The sequence below is a fragment of the Perca fluviatilis genome, chromosome 8 (genome assembly GCF_010015445.1).
Source record: "Perca fluviatilis chromosome 8, GENO_Pfluv_1.0, whole genome shotgun sequence".
NCBI lineage: Eukaryota > Metazoa > Chordata > Actinopteri > Perciformes > Percidae > Perca > Perca fluviatilis.
The window spans coordinates 30,485,574-30,502,637 of NC_053119.1; the positions used below are offsets into that span (position 1 = coordinate 30,485,574).

At 41.2% G+C, this 17,064-nt stretch overlaps 1 protein-coding gene across 1 annotated transcript in view; it reads left to right on the forward strand.

The window, feature by feature from the left end:
• LOC120563894 (protein-methionine sulfoxide oxidase mical2b-like) overlaps positions 1 to 17,064 on the forward strand; it is a 102,290-nt gene that overhangs the window by 3,633 nt on the left and 81,593 nt on the right. The window contains exons 3-7 of the mRNA XM_039808392.1: positions 1,584 to 1,841; positions 1,945 to 2,060; positions 6,907 to 7,033; positions 7,472 to 7,562; positions 10,822 to 10,969. Of these exons, the coding sequence (XP_039664326.1) occupies positions 1,584 to 1,841; positions 1,945 to 2,060; positions 6,907 to 7,033; positions 7,472 to 7,562; positions 10,822 to 10,969 (740 nt within the window). The remainder of the gene's footprint in view (positions 1 to 1,583; positions 1,842 to 1,944; positions 2,061 to 6,906; positions 7,034 to 7,471; positions 7,563 to 10,821; positions 10,970 to 17,064) is intronic.

Consider the following 17,064-nt stretch of genomic DNA (forward strand, 5'->3'; position numbering starts at 1 on the left):
GATTCAATACAAAAAATGATTGACCCATCTCAGAGTAGCTTTATAGAATGTACGGTTTATGAAAAAAAGGAGACAGAGGCAGAATTGTCCTGGTACTCCTCTTCCTCTCCCTTGTGAAGGCATTTTTCTTATTTTCTGTGTTCATCTACAGTATATTGTTCAAATAGGTCCTCTTTTACTGTACTACCATATGATCATGTGATTGAAAGAACCTCAACACCTGAGTGTGTTTCCTAGAAGGGAATCAGCTGTGATTGATCTATAACTTCAATCAGCTGTTTCTCAATACATGCATGTATAAAATGCAGGGGATATATTTGTGTTTCAATTTACAATATGATCAGCTGTTCACTTTGACTTTAGCCTATAAGTTAGGTTTAGAACATGATGTTATCTGTTCTGACATACAGTGTGAAAGCATTTGTAAATTTGGCAGTAAAGATCCATTGTTTTGGTTTTGGTGGAGCTTGTGTGTAAAAGAAGTTCAAGCATTTTAAATTTGTGTTAACTGTATGCATTTTGTGTCAAAGCAACAAGAAATGTGTTTATTGTATAGCCTACACAGACGGATGTTGTGCTAACTGTGTTAAGAGTTTAGGAAAGTTGTTAAAAGTATTGAAAAAAGTGTCATAGTGATCGTAAAAAACTAACGTTAGTTGGTCATACGTGACTTTGTGCTTATGTTTCAGGTAGTTAAACAGATTAGTTTTAATATACCTACAAATTGTGTTTCTTCCTTATTAACGTTAGTTGATCATACATTACTTTGTGCTTATGTTTCAGGTGGCTAAACATTAGTTTTAATATACCTACAAATTGTGTTTCTTCCTTATTAACGTTAGTTGATCATACATGACTTTGTGCTTATGTTTCAGGTGGCTAAACATTAGTTTTAATATACCTACAAATTGTGTTTCTTCCTTAGTTGGTCATACGTGACTTTGTGCTTATGTTTCAGGTGGTTAAAAAGATTTGTGATTTTACCAAGTGGTTCGTACACCACAGTGTAGCAAATCAGATGATGTGTTTCTGCTCCACGTCAGATTCCTCAAATCCGAACTGTTCCCAGGCAATAGAATTTGCTCTCCCCTTCGTGCTCACCAAGCGCTGCTTCTATCACTCCGCCATCTTTACTCACTCTGATTTTTAAATGCCACCAGATACCACAAACAGAACCTCGCTGGCTGAGTAGGTGTATCCTTTGATAGGGGCGAAAGTGCGCCTGTCATTCAAAACAAGACATAACAAGAGTTTACTTGCAAAACGAAATTGTTTTTCTCTATTATATTGTTTTTGTAATCGTTTGGAGCCAAAATCTAAATCAGTTGGGGCAATGTGTGTGGGCATGTTTAGACTGATCAATCACTACTGTAGAGTTCACGCTCCGGCCGCTTACTTTTTCTGTCTGCCGTTTTTCTTTCCTTTTAAGTGGAAACAGCTGCTTGGTGTATAACCTGTAATTTTGAAGAAATTTAATAAAGCTTTAAAAAAAAAAAAAAATAGAAACAGCTGCTTGCTTTGAGGTTGATAAGAAAATGTCAATATTCTCTGCCTTAAACCTTCCTCCCCTCGTCTCAATACAGGACTACATGGAAACGGAACGACTGCTGAGTGCTGACAACGTCAACCAGGAAGCATTGCTCTCATACGCCCGTGAAGCAGCTGACTTCGGCACAAGCTACCAGCTGCCGTCCCTGGACTACGCCATCAACCACTACGGGCAGCCTGATGTTACCATGTTTGACTTCACCAGCATGTACGCCTCAGAGAATGCCGCCTTAATAAGGGAGAAACATGGACATCAGTTACTGGTCGCACTGGTCGGAGATAGTCTGCTTGAGGTACGATGTGGCAGTGACAGCATAGTTGTTTGATACTCTAGCCCACCCTGACTGAGGCTCAGCTTGTGTGTGTACACACTGACATCATGTTCTCCCTTTACAGCCTTTCTGGCCCATGGGTACAGGTTGTGCTCGGGGTTTTCTGGCAGCCTTTGACAGTGCTTGGATGGTGAGGGGCTGGGCACAGGGCAGGAGTCCTCTGGAGATACTGGCTGAAAGGTATCTGGGTGTATGTTTCACTTCCTGTAATTTTAGATAGGCAAGATAGATTTTCTCTGGATTTCATATAGATGAAAACAAGTATCAGACCAGACTGTCAAGGGCAGTTGGTCAGTTTGTCTGTACAACACTTTGGTCCAAAGAAAGATAACTTGGCCAGACACTAGTGTGTATGTTGTCCAGAGGATGAGAGAGGTTTTTGGTAACTCAGTGCTCATTAGGGGTCCAAGCCCGAGTCTGGAAGAACCGGCGGTAGCGAAGCTTTGCCGTTTGCACAGCAGGGCTGTGGAACCCTATTGCTTTTCTAAGGTTTCTTATTTTTCCGCTGATAAAACAGATGCTACAGCCTAAACCGTACATGGTGGGGGGGTGCCGTTTTCAGGACTGGTCCAGATCCCTGCAGGGACCTCGGAAATTCTGCCACTTACACCACTAGGTGGCGCTATAGCAGAAAAAACGCGTTTGGCCTCTTAACTCCCAAACCGTACATCACACAAAATAAACATATCCTCACGTTCCCTGAATTCAGATGAATCTCCTGATATAGTGCCATTATAGACCGTGCAACTGATCTGCATGAAACTTGGTACATAGCATCTCCAGACCGACCTGACAAAAAAGTTATCAAAAGAATTTTTGTCTGATGAAAATTGCATAAATTACGCACAAACAAATTTGTGTAGCTAGTTATGAAGAATCAAACGTTGCCATCAGGGCTGTAGTACTCGAGTCCGGTCTTGGACTCGAGTCCGGACTCGAGTCCGTTTTTCTATGGTCTCGGACTTGTCTCGGACTCGCTGGTATTCGGACTCTGACTTGTCTCGGTCTCGGCCACTGGTCTTGCCAAATATGGCTTTTGGTCTCGACCGAATCCAGGTGTCTTTACTCTTTACTATGTTCCCATATAACATTTTCGCCGCTACCTATGTTTGTTTACTAGGAACATAATTAGGGTGACCATACGTCCCGGTTTGACCGGGACAGTCCCGATTTTGAAGTTAATGTCCCGAGTCCCGACAAAAGCCTGTCCCGGTTTTAGGAGGAGCGGCGTCAGCCGATTTTGCCGGGGCTTCAGCCCCGAATGTTTTGAGTGTAGCCCCGAATGTAACTTTGTCCAGTTTATTTTTCCGAGGCGAATACAACGGGCAGCTACGTGCGGGGTCCGACCATGTTGTGTTGGTTGCTATCACCTAGCAACCGTCTCTACGTGAGGAAAGCTGTTAAAGCCGGGTGAAGTTTTCGGAGGAATCATAGCCAAATCAGTGTAATACATTGATGCCATCAACACAAAGTTAAGGAGCGCAATACTAATGATTTAGTTTAAAGTTCCTGTGACGTGACGTTTCCAGTCTATGGTTCAGACTCAACCACACGGAGCTCTGAAGCAGACCTTTCGTCTCTTAGTGTCCACTCTGTAAAATGCAGCGCACCCTCAGGTTATAACGGATGCGCTCTACTGTTGACATGCTGCGGTAGATGTGTTGCGTTTGTGCTGCGTGTATTTCTGCAGTAGATTCGGTTTTCCACCACCGATGTAGAGCAGCGTACGGCCACTTCTCTAGCTAAACTCTTTGTCTCATTCAGACACCCAAACAGGGCTCTGTGTCTGTCAGAAGGTCTGAGATCTACAGCAATCACGTAATGCACAGCAGACTATGGTGCAGGTAGATTTCTGAAATACAGTAACTTTATTCTTGTAATAGCCTATTATAACTTTATTTTTCTCAAAATCACGACTCCTCCAAATCACAGAGAACACAGATATACTGTATTTTGAGTGTGCACAAAGTTTTGGACATTGCTCAAACACATCTGAAATATTAATAGGCCTACATTAACAACAAAAGAGCAAAACAGGAGGGGGGAGTAAATGATTCCTAGTCTATGTGTGCTGACTCAGATATAATTAGAAAAGTCCATCCAAAGGAGAATACATATTTGAAAGCAATACAGAATGCCTGTTAGCCTTACTTCAATACATTCCATTATGTTTTTATATTTGGATTGTAATCTATTTTTCTTTTTACATAAAGATATTTGCAGAATACATTGATTACATACATCTAACACTGTTATTATGAGGTATCACCATATATCATCATTCTGTTTTCTTTAGATTAGAATATATGATATCAAGGGGAATGTCTTTACTTAAAAATCCTGGGTGTTGTGACACTGTTTTTGCTTTTAAATCAACAAATAATAACCCCAAATGACTGATAATGTCATGGACGCATTAGACTTTTTTTTTCCTGTCCTGGACTCGGTGTTGACTCGGACCTTTTTGGACTCAGTCTTGTCTTGGACTCGAACCTCTCTGGACTTGGTCTTGACTTGGACTCGACTAGTCGTGGTCTTGGACTTGTCTTGGACTCGACAAAGGTGGTCTTGACTACAGCCCTGGTTGCCATATGTCGGCCAAAATAAATGGTATCATCGCGAATCTTTAGATTGTTTGTCATGACCCTCTAAGGCTCCCCAACCAATTTAAAAAAAAAATTGGCCACTAGGGGGCGCTACAATTACAAAAAGTTTATATCTCATGAACGGCTCATCCGATTTTTACGAAATTTTGAGTGTACCATCTCGGCCCACTCGTGAGGCCACACCTACAGTGGGGTACTGATTCGTTAAAGTGGGCGTGGCCTATGGGACCCAGGTTTGGATTCACTACTTACACTAATGTGAGCAACTTAAAATTTACAGTGTAGATGTACAATGGTTCATGGACCTTACCTACCAAACATTACACACATGGACCACTAGGTGGCGCTATAATGACATAAAACGTGTTTTTGCCTGTAACTCCCACAGTCTACATCGCAGATTAGAAACCCTTATATCCACGTATTCCTTGAATCTATCTGAGTCTGATGATATAGGCCACGCCCATTTGCGCTAAGAAGTTTTTTCGCAGTATTGCGCAATGCGCAAAACAACCTTTTTCTATCTCCTCCTAGGCCGTGCGAGCTATTGGTATGAAACTTGGTCGGTAGCATCTCCATACGGACCTGACCTAAGGTTATCAACAGAATTGTGCTACGTTACACCATTCGCAATTTACAAGCAAAAAATTTTCGTAGCTAGCCACAAACACGAACGTTAGCATATCTCGGCCAAATTAATAGGTATCAGAGCAAAACTTGGTATTGTTGTTCGACATCCTACTCCGAGCCACCCTACCAAATTTGGTGAAAATTGGCCGTTAGGGGGCGCTATAATGGCCTTTTGGCAAATAAGTCAATGCATTTAAATGGGAATAATTTGCAATGGAAATATCTCTGCTGCAGTAAATGCTATCATCACAAAACTTGAGATTATTGTTCGGCATCCCACTCTGCGGCTCTCCACCAGATTTGGTGACGATCACCCTTTAGGGGGCGCTATAATTGAGGTAGAAGTGCTGTGGCCTTTTACGCAATGAAGAGGAAATTTGCAATTGCATTTCACTACAGACTTTGGACCTCGCACTTGGTCAAATTTCCTGACTTTTGCCTTGCCGCCTTCGTGCTTTGGGTTCTCCTTTTGCGGGCTCCGCTTTCGTGGGCTCTTAGAGTTGTCAGGGGCGACTCGCGCCAGGGGGGACTGGCGCCGTGGGGGTGTTGGACCCCGTTCATAACTGCTTGCAGTTCTAGTTTATTATTGTTCCACTTTCAGGTAAAAATTACAACTTGTGTACAATAAATATAATGTTTCAAATTATATAAAGTTTTCAAATACAATTATCGAATGGGCAGATTACCTTCACCATTTGCTGAGCAGAATTATGCTCCACAGTGTATGAACCATATACATGGTTTCTTCTTGCTCATCCATGCCCTCTAATTGTTGACTTTGTACACAAGAAATTAGATACAAATTACCAGCTTGCTGTGAAATTTTCTGTGGAAGTTCATGCTCCTCAGAGGATGGGTCTTTAGTGACCCTATGGCCTTTCGTCTAGCTCCACTGTCAGTCCAAACTTTGCACTTTTATACAAGAAATATGAAAATGTTAAAGGCAAATTGGCTTACCATTAACTGACCATAATCATGCTCCCCAGAAGATGGGCCATATCTATTTTAAAAACTTTGAGTTAGCTAGTCCTAGCACTGCTCTCCAGCTGAAAATGTTCTTGCAGAATATCTCATAATCTAATTTGGCAGATTGGTAGAAAATTGACAATGCACATTCATGTCTTCCAATGGATACTTTATCTTTTACCTTGTGACTTCGGGTCTCCGGGACCCGTCCAGTTTATTTTACGTTTTGTATTGGCCTGCCGTTGAGCTTCGGGGTCCCCCCCCACCCCCCCCCCACCCTCCCCCCGGTGACACTTGTGTACTACGTGATGTCATTTCACATGAACCGGACCCCGAAGCTCAACGCCAGGCCAATACAAAACATCAAATAAACGTATAGTTAACCCTTGTGTTGTCCTTCGGTCCCGGTGACCCGAAGGACAACACAAGGGTTAAAAACATACCTAAACACTAAAACTACCAACGTAGCTTAAACTTTAGTTTTTACTCTACTGGTAAGGGTTTATGAATACTGAAAGCAAATAAAAGTTCCAGCCTTGGAGCAAACGAGCCATGATTTTTTTTTATGGGTATTTCATGTCAAATGAATACAAATAGTCTTGTTGTCACCCATGGAAACAAAGTAAAGTAGGAGTAGTCAAATAAACTACTCTAGACATGTCTGGTGTAAATGCACTAGTGATGTAGATTTCATGTTAAAGGTCTTTTATATATAGTTTTTAAAACAAAATGTGCTTTCAGCAGATGTTCGTAGTGTAGTTCTAAGATCTTCGAAGCTGCAGTATCTTGAATCTCCCAATTAGATCTGCCTTGTTGTTCCTCAGAGAGAGTATCTACCGGCTGCTACCTCAGACCACCACAGAGAACATCAGTAAAAACTTTGAACAGTATGCCATTGACCCTGCCACCCGCTACCCCAACCTCAACTCCTGCTGTGTACGCCCACACCAGGTCAGTCCAACATATAGCAAGAATAAACTTTGTTTCTATAGCAGTTTTCTTAATAAAGTTACAAGGTTTTTTCAAAGGAAAAGAAGACAAAAATTTGAATTAAAAACAAATTCAGATGCCCTTGCAGTTCAGTACGCATGAATGAAACCAGATATCAAAGGAAAAAAAGTAATTAAGATACATTTTAGATAGGGGTCTTAAGCTCAGTGACAGTGATATTGGAAGCCAGATTGGCATCCAGATTGGAGTGGTTCAATCTCATTTGAGTGATAAAGATCGATTTTATCATCATTACCATTTTTTTTTTTTTATCTGGGATGTTAAATTTTTAAAGAAGCGAATATCTCAAATAATCTCAACAAAGGCTAAGAAATGCCACTTTTCTCTTTACCAGCAAGCTCACATAGGTTTTGAAAACGTTTTTTTTTTTTCTTTCAGGTGCGTCACCTGTTCATTGACGGCGTACAGGACTCGTGTCACCTGGAAAGAGGAGGACCCACACGTAGATCAGTGAACTTGTCCAGACGAGGTGAGATACAGAATGACTGTCTATTTTCCCCAACCCCCCAACACAGTGATGATTTTGTCCTGATTGACACACATTCAGTGTCATTGTGCATGAAAATATTGAGATTTGAAAATATTGATTAGTAGGTACTAGAGCTTTCCTCACCGTTCCTAGATTTAAAGCTATAGTGTGTAGTTTCTGCCGCCCCCATGAGAAATTCTAAGTAATGACAACAAAACTGTCAGCACGTCCACATGATAGCAGCCTTACGTGACCGCGCACCGCCCCCACGCCCCCTTCACACAGTTGCTTGTAACCAAGGAGGACACGGAGGATTAAAAAAAAATTGACTCTTCAGAAGAGATAATTATCTTCACTCGAGTTTCTGCGCGGGAAAGTCACCGGACGCCACAATCTTCTTAACATAGCCATACTGAGAAATACTGAGAGAGTTGTGTGGAGCTGATAGTCATAATTAGCTTTGTAGCAACTTATTTGGCAACGGCTTGAATGTAACGGACATTCATAAATATCAAAAAGTTACGCACTAAAGCTTTAACATTACTCACAAAGTATGTTTGTGTTTCTGTTTATAGAGATTAGTTAGTCAGTGACTAGTTTTACACACGACTGCGACTGGAATCTCACCAAAATGCAACCTGACAGTCTCTGAAACCTTTAATATAAATTGATCATGGGGATGGTATGGTTTGTGTTCATTCTGCTATAATAACAGACTATACAGTAGAAGCATCAAATATCTTTAGACAAGATTGCTTCCAACTACTCAGATGGGACTGTCTTCTACTTTCAAAGCTCCCTGTTATGTTGCAATGGTAATCTGATTATCCTATGAGCAACCACTAAAATGAGATCCACAACAGCCCCATTAACACTGCATGAAAGCTTTCGTTGATACCTTTTATAAGTGAAATTTAAGACGCTTTAGCTACTGTAAATAAAAAATAATCAACACTGAGTCAGCCAGTCAATGAATAAAGAATCAAGTTTACTTGAGAAAAAAGGTTAACATCTTAGGTAATGCCTATCCAGCCCCCACTGAGGGGAAACTTTAGCCCTAATTCAGTCACCCACACACTTTGTCACAGACAATACAGTTGGATACCATTACACCCATACACATGAGGGTTGAACATGATGCCTCTCACAGACATGCTCTACTCTGCATCAGCAAGGTTAGACCATTGACAGTAACAGTCTATGGGTTAGACTGACAAACAGTATAGGACTGATACAGTTGTCGTTCATATGATGGAAGGTTTCTCCCTGAGAGGAACAAGTCATTGTTTAGTCATAAATTAAAGCAGCATTAATAGATTTTTTAGGCCACTTGGGGGCAGCAGAACAAGCTATAAACCCATACTTCATTACAACAAAAATACAATAGACATTGCAACTTTTATTGCAATTTTTTACAAAAGCTGCTGCAAAATCAGGCATTTTGGGCTGCAAAGAATTTCAAAAAAAGGCTGCGATATCCTGGAGGGACTGACTGAAGAAAGCGACAAGTGTATCAAGCGAAGCACTGGAGGCGTCTTACGCTGTATCACTACTTGTGGCTAAAACTAAAAAGCTGCATTCTATCACTTAAGACCTCATTCTCCCGCGATTGTTTTGGCTGAAACTCTGCTTGACAAAAAATGTGAATGTAAATGGACTGTTTTTATATAGCGCTTTTCTAGTCTTAACGACTAGTCAAAGCGCTTTAACATAGTACAGGAACCATTCACCATTCACACACATTCATACACTGTGGCCGAGGCTGCCGTACAAGGTGCCACCTGCTCATCAGGTAAACATTCACACACATTTACACTCCGATGGCGCAGCATCGGGGGGGCAACTCGGGGTTCAGTGTCTTGCCCATGGACACTTCGGCATGGAACTGCAGGGCCAGGGATCGAACCACCAACCTTCCGATTGGCAGGCCACCTCTCTACCACTTAGCCACAGCTGCCCAAAAGCAGCCGACATACTCAAGACAGTTCCATTATCAAACAACACAGTGTCCCGTCGGATTGATGATATGTCCAATAATATTGTTGGACAAGTGGTGGATAAAATGAAACAAGCAGGTCAGTTCGCTTTACAGTTGGATGAAATGACAGATGTAAGTGGAGAGGCTCAACTCCTTGCATTTTTATATTATAAAGACCTGTTGGACATTAACAAGTACATTTTGTTTTGTATGAAGCTCACAGGAAAAACAATTGGCGAAGAAATTTTTCAGATTCAGATCTTTTTTAAAGACCACAATCTGGAATGGAAATCCTGCAGTCACATATGTACCGATGACACGGCAGCAATGGGGAGTCTTGGGCGTGTGAAGAAGGTAAACCCCGACATAAAGTGGATTATTCAACGGGAGGCGCTCGCCAGCAAGAGAATGAGCCCTGAGTTAAATGATCTTTTGGATGATGCAGTCAAGGGTGATTAATTTCATTCAGTCCAGGCCAATGAATCACAGGCTGTTTGAAAATCTTTGTCATGGCAGCGGGTCAGAGCATGAGCAGCTACTGCTTCATACTGATGTTCGCTGGCTCGTGGAAAAACACTATGGAGACTGTTTGAACTTTGCACTGAAGGGTTTGTTTTCCTGAAAGAACACTCACATCTCCTTGCTGCAATGTTTGAGGGTGCAGAGTGGGTTGCATGTCTGGCATATCTTGCTGATGTGTTCACCAAACTGAATGACCTCAACCTGTCACTTCAAGGCAAGGACTCATATATCCTTAACATGTATGACAAAGTGAACGGATTCATAAGGAAAGTCAAATTATGGGAAAGGAAATGTGAGGATTGAAATGTGAGCTGTTTCCCACTGCTTGATGCCTATTTAGCCCCCACAGATGTTGACAGAAGTGCAGGGCTGAAAATTGTTAAAGCGCATCTGTCCAAACTCAACATAGATCTCAACCAGTACTTCCAGGATATTGAATCAAAGTCAACTAAACTTGACTGGGTGAGGAACCCATTTATTGTGAATGAAAGCAGTAGCAGCAGCCTTCCTGTAAGACTGCAGGAAAATTTGCTGACAAATAAGATGGCACATGTTGAAAAGTCACTGACAGAGTTTTGGTGTGATGTTGAAATGGAACTGGGAAAATGTGCAAAAAGTCACTGGTGTTCAAATGCAGTGTTTTCTTGTATCATGGAATGTATGTATGTATGTATGTATGTATGTCAAAGAGCAAACTTACTGTACACCAGCTTGACAGGACCTTGCTGAAATTATTGTTGACTCCATTGTCTCATGTAGAGTCTGAGGTGCATCCTGGCCAGCTGTTGACCTGGTGTCAGAAGCAGACTCAGGGCTACAGAGGGGTTGACGTCATCAACCTTACATCTTCCTGGAGGAGCGGTTTGGCCTTCTGCGCTCTCATACATCACCAGAGGCCTGAGCTCATGTAAGAACACGCGCAAAAGCACACACAATCTAGTCAGGAAACACATGAAAATGTTTTTTTTGTTCGGCTTGTGAAGAGTCTGAGCTGTCCAAACTGGCTGTCTTTGAACTGAGCAGCTTAATAATATGAATGAGCAGGACAAAATTAATCTTTCTATTTTAAAATATAGTGTAGTGTATAGTGTAGACAGTCAGTTCTCAGTCAGTTAATTAAGCTTTATTTATTCAGGAAATATCCTTGAGATCAAGATATTCATCCAAGTGATTGAGGTGAATTTGATCTCATTCAATAACAGGCTATCATACAGTCAACCAGTGTTGGGAAAGTTCACTTTCTACATGAACTAGTTCAAAGTTCAGTTCACAAATTTTAAAGTGCCCATATTATGAAAAAAACACTTTTTCTGGTATTTGGGGTGTTCTTTTGTGTCTCTGGTGCTTCCACACACATACAAACTTTGAAAAAAATCCATCCATGCTGTTTTGAGTGAGATACGGTTTCTGAATGTGTCCTGCCTTCAGTCTCCTGGTGAGCTGTTCAAAATCGGCTCGGACTGTGACGTCACAACCCGAAACGAGCTGGCTAACCGCATCCGTTAGCTCGTAGCGTTAGCGTTAGAATGCTAACACTAATGCTAACACTAGCATGGTACCTCGTTCTCAATAGCAAAGCACTGCTACAACACACACAAGTTCACCATAATCTACAAAAGAACTACTTACATGTGCTCCCTCATTTAGAAGTCTCCCAGCTAATCCTGCCTTGTAAGTGACTGAAGTTGGAGAAACAGCCTGTCTTTTACTTCTATGGAGCTAGCTAGCTGACATGATCTACATCTGAGCTACTGAGAATGTCCGAGTGCAATCAAAGATAGTACAGAAGAAGTAGAAGAAAAGAGGTCTCACTCTGTAGCTAAAACAGAAACCAGGTGAAAAGGGGATCTACAGCAGTGAGAGAGAGCTGTGCAGTACAACAAAAATATGGTGTTTTTTGAAAATTAAACCATGTAAACCTATTCTGGTACAACCTTAAAATACAATTATGAACCTGAAAATGAGTATAATATGGGCGCTTTAAAATAACTTAGTTCAGGTCATAGTTCATACTTCGAAATTTTGAACTAAGTTCGCAGTTCCAAAAATGAACTAGTTCATAGTTCTTTTTTTCCATATTGTGCTTCAGTTCAATGTGCCGTTTCATGTTTGCTGTGGATGTGACTGAAGTGCGGATTTTCTTTTTGAAAGCCGGCGGGCAAAGTTTGCACAGAAACGTAAGATTTTTCCCATCCTCACCAACCTTGTCATAAAACTCGTTTAAATGATCATACGACGCCTCCTTGCTGCTTCGTCACCTCCATGCTGCTTTTTGTTTTGGTGACGCATGTGGCAGTGCGACACTGGTGGCTAGTGTTGCCAGATTGGGTGTTTTTTCTGCTACATACTAAGCCCTGTTTACGGTGTGTTTTAGCCGGGCTTTTGCCTGGAAGGCTCTATAGAAATCTGGCACCCTATTGAACGAAGTAAAGCTGAGAGAGCATGGCGTTCACAGACACCAGAATGAACAAGTTCACAGTAATGTTCATCAGGCAGTAATACAGTACGTTCAGTTCACGTTCGCCCAAAATATGAACGAGTTCATGAACTATCGTTCAATGAACGCGTTCAGGCACAACACTGCAGTCAACACTCTGACCTTTTTTGTTCAGTCCGCTCACACACAACTGAGAAAGCAAATAAAAGTGTCAGTGATTGGTTGGAATGACATAATTTATTTGAGGAGGGCTCAAAGACACATCATCTTAATCCTTGTCATAGCAGGTAGCTATGATTCCACACACACTGTAATTGTATAGGGATGATGTTTACATAGTTGGTGTTAATCAACCAGTCTGACACACTCTGTTCCCCAGAGAAAGAATTCTAGTCATTTGGTGATCCCTCAGCTTTACTACTAGACTACTACATAAAGTACATACATGCTTACATGCTAACATGCTTAATATTAGCCTTTTACCATGCTAAATGTATGCAAACTAACAATCTTCGATAAGTTTTGCTATGTTAAAATGGTAAATATGCTAACATTAACAGCTTATATGCAAACTTTTAGCTTGTTAAGCTCGAGTAGCATTCACCTCAAAGGATAGTTGAGGCTGACAAAGCTTAGGCTACATCCACACTACTAGTTTTATTTTAAACCGGCTTTTTAAAAAAACTTTTAGCATTGTCTGTAAACACAAAACGCAGACCATTCATGTACACTGGGCATGCGGTTGGGCATGGGTTTTACCGAGGTTTGCATCCCTGCCAAGAACTCGGGCAACAACAATCATTTCTGCTGAATAATGCATGTCCCTTAACACTTGCATCCACCTCACAGGCAGCAAGGAAATGCTGCTACTGGTAGGCTACGGAGTCTAATAAAACATTGATGACTCTAAACAATCTAAAGTTATAGACTTCAGATCAGGTATCATCAAAGAAGAAGTTTACATAGTTTTTTAAAAGTACTTTGCCTTAAAAATTATTATTTTTCCTTGTGGATGCAATTCTCGGAAAGGATGCAGAACTTGGCACAACACCTGTAATTCTGCTCTACACAGGAATCATTGCAAATTGCTCGAAGAATAGCTTGTCTTCTGCACATGTTGGCAGTAGTAGCATTATAAAATTCAGAATTTACTGCCCAACAGCTGCTAACATGGACAACAAGGTTAGAAATGGCTGTAAATAGTTATCCATGTTACATTTTAACACCAGTAGTCAAGGCTGATGTGGTTTGTTTTCTTCCGGAAAAGGGTCACATTATAGGGGCATGACATGCCGGGACTGATAAAACCCAGTCAGGGAGCGAACATGGGTGTCTGTGTCATTGTTGACAAAGGTCTCTTTTTCTGCCCGTCCAGATTACAACTCAAACCTAGAGATTTCAAACTGAAACGGGGTCAGCAACATTTAAAACGGAAACGTATAGTGTTGATGTAGCCTTGAGTGCCATTTATGCTCTGCGTTAAATCTACGGCGTGGCTACGTGGAGATACCGACCCTGCGCCGGACCCTACGCCATAGCCTGATGTGCACCTCTCGAAAAATTTAACTACACGTCACGGCTAGTACGTCGCTCGGCCGTGGTATGATAGTGTTGCAATTCCCCCTACTCGTTTCCTGGTTCTCCTAAAATAAACATGAAATCAAGGAGAGGGTTAACTTTTCCTGTTACAGATTTCACACCATGGACAGAAAGCACATGGGAGACACTTTGGGCCTAATTTACTAACACTAGCGCAGTTTGCACTGCGTCTGTTTATGCGAGTTCGGTAATAGTGCACGCTATGCTTCCACATTTTGCGTAGTATTTATCAACCCTGACACTCATCAGGCAATCAGCATCTTTCTCCGCCCACTATACCGTAAATTGCGCTGTAGCAAAGCGGTACTTCTGCTATGATGATGGCTGAGTGCAGACTGCGATATTCCCACTGCTGATGCTATGACTGTTTGAAATGATCCTGATGCCAATATTTGTAATGTAGCGAGGAGTTTAACAACTGCTGGAATGGGATGTGAACGCTGAGTGGGAGATTCAATTTCATCTTTGATTTCTTCCAGTAACTCTAATATTGCATGGCTGCTTGATCTGTAAACAAAAAAAATTTTTCAGCCTTGTCCTATGTCTTCTCGCCGTGCTTCAAATTACTATTATGTTGCCATTTCACCAGCGGCAAAAGTTATCTGAGGAAACTGTCGATGCGGCGTGGTTTAGACCTGCTTTTAAGAGGCGGAGAATTTCCCCCGCAGAATAGAGGCGCGCTCTTACTGACAGTCTTTGTAAATACCACGGAATATATAATTAGGTGCACTTTGCGCTTATCCTCCCACCTTTTCGGGTGTAACTCCCACTTTCCCCACGACCCTCCCACAAACGCATATTGAAAGCGCAACTTGTCTCTTCTTGCTCATGTGGCAGACAATCTGCGATTTTACCCAAGTGTGCCCTGTTTGTAAATAGCCCGCATCGGTTACGTCCGTCTTTGCGACCAATTAGCGCCTGGAAACAGGCGCAAACGGCTTGATAAATCTAGCCCTGTGTTTCTCTCACTATGACTTTAGAGTCGGTATTCGCTCCGAAGCTAATTGCTGTCACTCTTTCACTCGCTCTACCACACACTTGCCCCCGCACACACACACGCCCTGCTAGAGATTGACGAACGCACCAACGCACAAGTATAAACTTTAGACCACTTACGTAGGCTACGGCGAAAGCTCTGTGTGGAACCTCCGCAGAACCATAAATCACAAAAAAGAAAAAAGAAAGTTAATAATGTTGAGCTGAGCTTACAAGCGGAGTCTTGAGATGTTCTAAAATGGCATTTTGTATTGAACTGAAAAAACGGGTGCATGATGGCACTACCTATGTACCGGTAACTGACTGTTAGTAGTGAATCCGGGTCCACTGAAGGGGGTCCGATAAGAACCAAACAAGTGTCACTTTTTAATTATCCTTTATTGCCACACAATCAACACACTCTCATTTTTCCAACAGCAGAGGTGGGTAGTAACGAGTTATTTACTTACTCCGTTACATTAACCTCAGTAAGTTTTTGAAAAAATTATACTTCTAGGAGTAGTTTTAAATCACTATACTTTTTACTTTTACTTGAGTAGATTTGTGAAGAAGAAACTGTACTCTCACTCCGCTACATTAGGCTACAACGAGCTCGTTACTTTTCTTTTTACCTCTTTGGTATTCTACGTGTCATTGTATTATCCCCCTGCATATGCCTCATTTTAATGTTTTATTTTGACAGAGAGAGAGACTTCCGCTAAAGGCTCTACCACGTGACTGTGTTTCACCAATCAAACGTAGTTGTGCAGTCTCGTCACGTGACCATACTCAATCTCAGCGGCGGGACAGGTTAGCTTTACAGCCGCAGCAAAACAAAAATGACAATGTCAGAATCAACCGTCGGCAGAGGCCAGATCAACATGTCCTGGATTTATTATTTATTACCCGGCTTCACCTAACCTAATAAATCATCGGTCTCTAGTTAGTGTCTCACGCCTCTCTGTGCGACCGAGCCCCGCTTGACCTTTCAAGAACAGTGTGGCCCGTTATCAGTCGAGTATTGATTGGTCAGTAGGCTTTTACACGGTTGATCTCTGATCTCCAACTTAACCTGCTCCCCAACCAGTTAAGGCGTCCAGCATAAGTTACCATGGCGATTGAACCCGGTAACAAGTGATCCACCTTCCTGATACAGAAAACCCTGGTGAACCTGAAGTTACCTCGTTAACGCCAAATCTTGCTTCGTAGTACAGGCCTCTGGCCTCATAATGAAAGCTTGTTTACCTTAGTAAAAGTGCCAAACAGCAGCTACATTACCTTGTTCTAGTTCGTCCTGCAGAGCCTGGTAAAAAAAAAAAGTATAAAGGTTTGGAAATTTGTGTTACTTGTGCTTATTTATGTTTTTTATGTATTATTATTATTATTATTATTATTATTATTATTATTATTATTTTGTTGATTTTATTTTTTAAGTACTTGAATTTACCTGGATTATTTTAATTTAAGCTATTTTGTAATTAATTAATTTTAATTTATTTAATTGATTGGATGAACTATAATTTGCCTAAAGATGATTATTTTGTATTTTTGTCTGTCTGATTGAATGCTTGTGTTAAAAAATAAATCAGAAGTTACTCAACAGTTACTCAGTAGTTTTTTCACCAAGTACTTTTTTACTCTTAATTCTAAATTAGTTCGGTACCCAACCCTACTTGTAAAACACAATTCACAAATGAATACAGAGTGATTTGTATTCGTAAATGTGTATTTATGTCTGTGTCTAATTTGTTTCATCATTTGTAAATTAACTTAGTATTTTTCAATATAAATATATTTGTAAATCTCCTATTTGTGTGGGTACTTTTGAGACTGTTTTTCCGCGCCATTGTTGTCACAAACAATAAGTGATGATCCTAGCGCTCTCCAATAGATGGCGGTAAAGCAACGCTTATGGATGCCAACCGCTGTTAAACTACATGAAGACTATGAAGAAGCCTTGTCAAATGTTTCAGAGACAGTTGGCAGAGTCT